The 6,176-nt window shown below is 36.6% G+C and overlaps 1 protein-coding gene across 3 annotated transcripts; it reads right to left on the reverse strand.

Annotated features, from left to right (window-relative positions):
* Positions 1–2,436: 2,436 nt before the first annotated feature.
* Positions 2,437–5,926, reverse strand: LOC132606329 (protein REVEILLE 1). Of its 3 annotated transcripts, XM_060319786.1 has the most exons (7): positions 5,739–5,926; positions 4,579–4,704; positions 4,281–4,392; positions 4,131–4,192; positions 3,820–3,982; positions 3,539–3,786; positions 2,437–3,427 (listed from the first exon to the last, which is right to left on the reverse strand). In XM_060319786.1, exons 1-7 carry the CDS (start codon positions 5,748–5,750, stop codon positions 2,747–2,749), a joined length of 1,404 nt encoding a protein of 467 aa, XP_060175769.1. In that variant the 5' UTR covers positions 5,751–5,926; the 3' UTR covers positions 2,437–2,746. The 3 variants fall into 3 exon arrangements, with proteins under 3 accessions (XP_060175769.1, XP_060175768.1, XP_060175771.1); XM_060319785.1 differs by having other exon boundaries at positions 3,539–3,982; XM_060319788.1 differs by lacking the exon at positions 5,739–5,926 and having other exon boundaries at positions 3,539–3,982; positions 4,087–4,192.
* Between the last annotated feature and the right edge of the window lie 250 nt (positions 5,927–6,176).

Raw genomic sequence — 6,176 nt, forward strand, 5'->3', positions numbered from 1 at the left:
TAGTGGCCATGAGTTTTATACTGTTATTCAAATTAATGCTTCACTGAACTGAGACAGCTTTTTAATAATGTCAAAAGGGGGAAGATGCACTGTGTAATGTTTATGACCTAGTTCAATCTTTGTAGTGTGTTGTTTATTTACTAGGCAGTAAGATGTGTGCAACAGGTTACACAGTTACTTTAAAGCATAAGTCTGTCATCATAAAAAATAGGGAATTTGTTGGCATAAAGCATGTGAGTTTTGATGATTGACAAAGCAAACAAATGAGGCAAGTGAACTAGGTATGCAGACATGTTTTATTTCAGATACAGGCGGTGAGCTAGGAGAAGATAAATCAGAGACAGTTGCTGAACAATGGTGAATGAAACAGGTTTATGGACATGTTCCGTCTCAGAGTGTGACAAGATTCAGATGCAAAAGAAACAGATGGTTGAACCAGGTCCAAGTACATGTTCCAGCTTACAGTCCTACTACGAGTAGGATTGTGTTTTATGGTAAAGACTTGGCGGTTAAGAATTGCAGAATTCCTTGCCATAATTATCAAGATACTTCAGACTCCTACAAGGACAATGAAGCCGCATGGAAAGGCAATAATCCTAAGTCAACTCAAACCCTATTACAACTAATGGGTCGATTCACGAAGGGTTTGGGTTTTGCCGACTTGCTGCGCACTCAATGCTATATGTGTATATCTAAATATTACCAAGAAGAAGGTTTGCACATTCAAAAGAGAGAAATCAGAATATTAAGCAAATACAGTCAATGCAATATTGTGTTCTGATTCCGGAAGTGGAAGTGTCACCTGATACTACAAAGAAGATTAAAGAAGCTATTCTACAGAGTTTATGTTTTACAGTTCTTGTGTCTAAATTTGTGTATTAGGTTGTTTATCGAGTTGTACCTTTATCCTCTTTCATAGAAGCATAAATAATAGGTATAAACAGTTAGTCAAATTCAACTTCAAGTTGGGATAACTTGAAGGGTGCTTACTAGTCTAGGGAGATTAGTAAGATACGAATTAGAGGTTAGTTTCTAGGTTACAGAGTTTATAACTTGAATTTACACAGGCTCACAGTTGTAGTGGAGTTTTGGGAAAAACCCTACAGAGGTGTAGGTCGTAGTTTTTTCACCCTTGTGAGCCAGGTGGTTTCCACGTAAAATTGCTATGTCCTTTACGTTATTGTTCTTTACTATTTCGCATACGCTAAGCTTGGAACATATAGATCAACGTGTTCTATCCTATAGGCGAAAACCTAGTATTGATTACGATAGAAAGTAGGTCGTGCAACCCAACAAACCACAAGATTCAAAAGTCATATTTAATTTCTTAAACTTCGTGTCAAGTCAAAATCAAACAAACAAATTGAAATAGTGAGAGTAATTCATATGTGTTTTTCACCATTAACTCATAACTAAAAGTAGATAGGAAATTCTAAAATTTCTTAACGAAATAAATATAGGAGTGTGAATTTCTTGAACTTTGTGATCTCAAACGTTTCATAATTGTCACTAAGAATAAAAGTTTAACAATTTTCATTAAATTTTAACAATTTTCATTAAATTTTCAAATATAAAGAGTTATCGTTCTTAACGTATGAATTAATAAGAATATAGTGTTTTTTATTTTTGTAAATGGAATATAGTTTATTTCAAAGAGAGAATTTTATAAATTTGCGTGAAATTAGTAATCTGCATCATTCACTTTAAATTAAAAGGAACCTCTCACTACCCAAACTTAATTTATACGTCCTTCATTTGTAATGTAGCTCTAACTCCACATATTTTATGCTGTTCGTTTAAAAATGTCACATAAGTGAAACATACGTAAAAAAGAAAAGTCTACCAATTAATTTTACGAAATTAATCATTTATACCTTCGTTTTTATAGTTAGTCAGCTGGCATGGAGCAAATTTGGACAAAGTTAAAAAATGTCTATTTGACGATTCACATTAAATATCATCACAGTCCAAGCGTGCTTGTTTCTGTGAACCGGAACGATATTATGCCTTAATCCATGGCAAATCAACTACAGTACATGAATCTTACCTTCTCCGTTCATATTACACAATTTAAGATAACAAGAGGTGACTAGTGCTGTGAATCAGTGAATAGTGAATTCCGAATATCAGATGATTAAACCAAAAAATAATACACTATCTAGGGTGTTAGAAACTTAGAATGTGAATCAGTGAATTCTGAATACCAGATGATTAAACCAAAAATAAAAGAACGTACAGCATCACAGTAACTTCCATTCCAGGAGCGGTCCAATTTTGACAAGTGAACCATTTAAGCAACAGGCCCAAGAAGGTATGGTAGTAGTAAAAATGCTGAAGCCACCAGAGCAAACCGATGCTTAAGCTGAACATTAGTGTTCCACGGACCAAACAGAGACTAGTGAGGCAACGTGATAAGTGAATCATACAAGCAAGGCAAAATCTAAGTGGAGCATTCATAACCTGTAAATAATAGTGTTACACGAGCGATAGCTCATCTGCCAAAAGTGCAAGAGATGAGATGAAGTTGCAAGACTTAATTTATCAACATACATTCGAACAATTGAGGCGGAAAAAATTAGGAAGACTGCTTCTGCCCATTCTGCAAAAGCTAGAGGGATGAGCCGCCTTTGCTGCCATGGTGTTGCTTCTCTTCATCCAGTTATCCGGCAACTGACATTAATAATCAGAACAAAAGGGGATGTGCTAATAACCTTTACAAACAAACTAAGCAAGCACGAGAAAGTAACTACAAGCATAATCGAGTTCGTTGTTCTTCTCTTTCTTCTCCAGTTAATGTTGAGGAACTGATGCCTCTTTCAGCTAAGCATCTCTTATAAGGAAGAAAACCCTTCACACGCTTCTTGGAATTTGCTCTTCGCTCAAACAAAGAGGGTACACTAGCTCTAACAGATTCTTCTACCAGATTTCGACTACTCTGAGCTTCAATTTCCAAATTTTCTACTGATTCGGCGTTGGAGCCAGTGGAAGAGCCTTCCTTTTGAGTTTCCTTATCTTCCAAATCTTCGTCGTTAAAGAGTGGACGTCCCTTCATTGGAATTGGATTATGCACCTGACTGCAAGGGAATGCAGCAGATACATACGATGATCCCCACGGTAAAAGAGGTGAAGAGACACTTTGGTTAGGCCTTGTGTAATATGTTGGTGTAGCGGGTCCAATGGTTAAGGTACTTCGGGGACATTCCGAATCCCAGGGCAAAGATTTCGTAGGGAAGGAGCTCCGATGTGACATCCGTGATGCTGGTTCATCATTCTCATCTGTCAATGATAGTTGGCCACAAGTTGAAGAAGTCATATAAGAATCACTGACTAATACGGTTTTACCAAATAGCTTCAGACACTGAGTAGATGATCCCTCATCGGAGCCTTCTTTCACAAAATCATTGTCCTCCGGGAACAACTCTAGTTTCTGCACATACAAATCAAACAGGAAAATCAGATTAGAGTGGTGTCAAATGAGAAATCATACGTAGCAATATGGAAACAACAAAGAAAGCAGTTGCACACGGGTAGTACGTACCACGCAAGCCTGATTGTCTGGATTTGAACTAGCATAAGCTCGAGCAGGTGAAGATCTTCTCTCCTCTAGCATGAAGTCGGATGGTTCAGAAAGTAGAAGATCACCAGCATTCTCAGCAACAACTGATGAAACAGGTGAAGAGCTCTCACTTGGCTTACTGGAATCTGCCGAGCCAAATGCATCTGAACCACGGGCAGACAACACAGAGGTAGGCGACTGATTCTCTTGCTCGGAGAGAGAGAGATCAGGTGGATTCTCTTGCTCGGAGAGAGAGAGATCAGGTGAGGCAGACCTCTTCGATTTCTCTGGAGCTAGGGTTCCATTTTTAACTTGAGTAGCCATTTTACGTGGATAAGGGTGCATTGGCTTTCTTTTAGGTCGAGGAGGAGGGATCTCAATGGATTTCACGGAGCTTACATCACTAATATTCGATTCACGAACAACCTGACCACAAGAAAACATTGAACATCAATAACTAATACGAAACAGATTCGACTCTTATTAATGACTGGATGGATGCCTTTAGAGTCATAAACAATATGACTTACTTTAGAAGGCGGCATATAGATAAAATGGGATAAGAGCAGTAAACCTTTGAGAAAAACTTCTGAGCATGGCTTCTGATCTGAACTGCAGTTTTGGTGCCCACATGCTCTGTGAAATAATTAAATAAGGCCTCATTAGTATAGAATAACATCGGAAATATGCCTTAAATAATCCATTGATTTTATTAGATGTTTACCTTCTATACGTCGCCATGCCCTACCATGAAGCTTTAAAGCTTCAAGGAACTTTCTATGCTCTTCCTCTGACCACTTCTCTCTTTGCTTTGATATGGTGTATGGTTTTCTTACCTGTTTGAGTGAAAATAGATAAGACATGGGCTTCACGTATAAAAAAGGGTAGCCCGATGCACAAAGCATCCCGCATTAGCAGGTCCCCGCACCCGGAGGGGTGTGATGTTGACAGCCTAACCTAATGCAAGCATTAGTGGCTGCTACCACGGCTCGATAATTTACGCAATGTGGGGAGCAACAAACCTTAGGAGCATATTCATCTGCAAGAGTAACTTGCTCTTCCAGCTGGATGCTCCTCAGAGAAGGAGATCCGACATCAACTGAAATGCTGTTCGTTCTGGGAAGGATCGTGTCTGATTCGCTTTGATCCTATATTTTACAATAGCAAAAGACATTAATCACAAGCTCTTTTATTCTATTGAGACAACTCCAAAAAGTTCTATCCACAGAATTTCTGTTTTAAATCAAAGCATCCCTACAAATGTTGAGTTAGGGATGGAAAAAAATTGATATCAGGACAAAACCAGGAAGTATTTTTCAGCTAAACTTCTTCAAAAAAAAAAAAAAAAAAAAAAACCTATGGATAAAATTTTAAAAACCAGATGACTCCTAAAACACAGATGGTGCTATTCCATTCCAGATTTGATATTTTAATGGTTTTTATCCAATTATTCCTAGCACAATTTGTTACCAAAAGCATGTCCAAAATCAGCTCTTTCAAGCCAAAACCACAAATCTAAACTGATTAGCTTTTGATTCTGTTAGTAGATATAGATTCATGATAATAAGTAGTAATAATTCTAAAGACCTGCAATTTTGTCTTTTGTGTACTTCAACCCCCCTTTTAAGACTTGTAGTTAAATCATAAAATGAACCTACCACTGCTCATTAATTACAATAATTCAGCTTTAAAAGGTTGGTTTAAGGCTGGCTTTAGATAATACATTCAAGACATAGTACTTTATATATAAAAATTACCACAGTAGACATCTATGAAATATACTTCCTTGTTGCACAATTACTTTTCTTCAAGCTAATACTCACTTTTTTCCACTTTTTAACCAATTTACAGCAATTCCACATATAGTAGAAATTTCCAAATCCATCAAGCAATTATGAATAAAAACAAATCCTAACTATAATTTGTTGGAACAAACAACAAACATCTTTTTTACCATTGAGAACAGGGCACCTCCTTAAAATAAAAAAAGATATACTTCCTCCATCATAATTTGAGCGTCTTTTTTTTATATTTAATAAGTTTGACACACAAGATTCAAAGAATATTTTTGTATATTGAACCCATCTTACTTCGTGCCTAGTAAAACTAAGACGCTTGAATCGAAAGTGAGTGAGTATCATCTCAAAATTAAATGAACAAGAAAGATAGATAAGATGTATACCCGTATAGTCATTTCTGCAGAAACCGTCAATATTCCTTGAATCAAAATTACCACTCAAAACAACAATTTTCTTGAATCAACTGTGATAAATATGTCACGATTCTTGAATTTTTTAGAAAAAAAAAGACAAGACTAAGCAGAGAGAAAAGAAAGATGAGATAAACTAAACAAGTGAAGAACATATAAACATTTTGGGAAGTGGAAGACTAATAAGAAGGGAGGGGTTCCACGTCATGGGGTAAAGTGTAAGTTTTGTTTTCTTTTGGGGGTATTTTTGGAATTTAGGGTAGAACTATCGAGAAATCCATTCAAGTCTTGTGGCTCACGTTCAAAGACAGCCAACGACACGTGGTAAATTGACGTCTTGTTTCCCTTTTTCAGTTTTATACTATAAAATATCGTGTTTTATTTTAAGCCAAGATATTGACAAAAAGTGCT

The sequence above is a fragment of the Lycium barbarum genome, chromosome 8, assembly GCF_019175385.1.
Source record: "Lycium barbarum isolate Lr01 chromosome 8, ASM1917538v2, whole genome shotgun sequence".
Lineage (NCBI taxonomy): Eukaryota > Viridiplantae > Streptophyta > Magnoliopsida > Solanales > Solanaceae > Lycium > Lycium barbarum.

What these genes read in the sequence shown, in the direction of transcription:
- LOC132606329 (XM_060319785.1), bottom strand. An exon ending in CTCAGAAGTTTTTCTCAAAG is followed by an intron (nt 3,983 to 4,130) that starts GTTTACTGCTCT and finishes TCTTGTGGTCAG; the next exon opens with GTTGTTCGTGAATCGAATAT. An exon ending in CAGACAATCAGGCTTGCGTG is followed by an intron (nt 3,428 to 3,538) that starts GTACGTACTACC and finishes TTGTATGTGCAG; the next exon opens with AAACTAGAGTTGTTCCCGGA.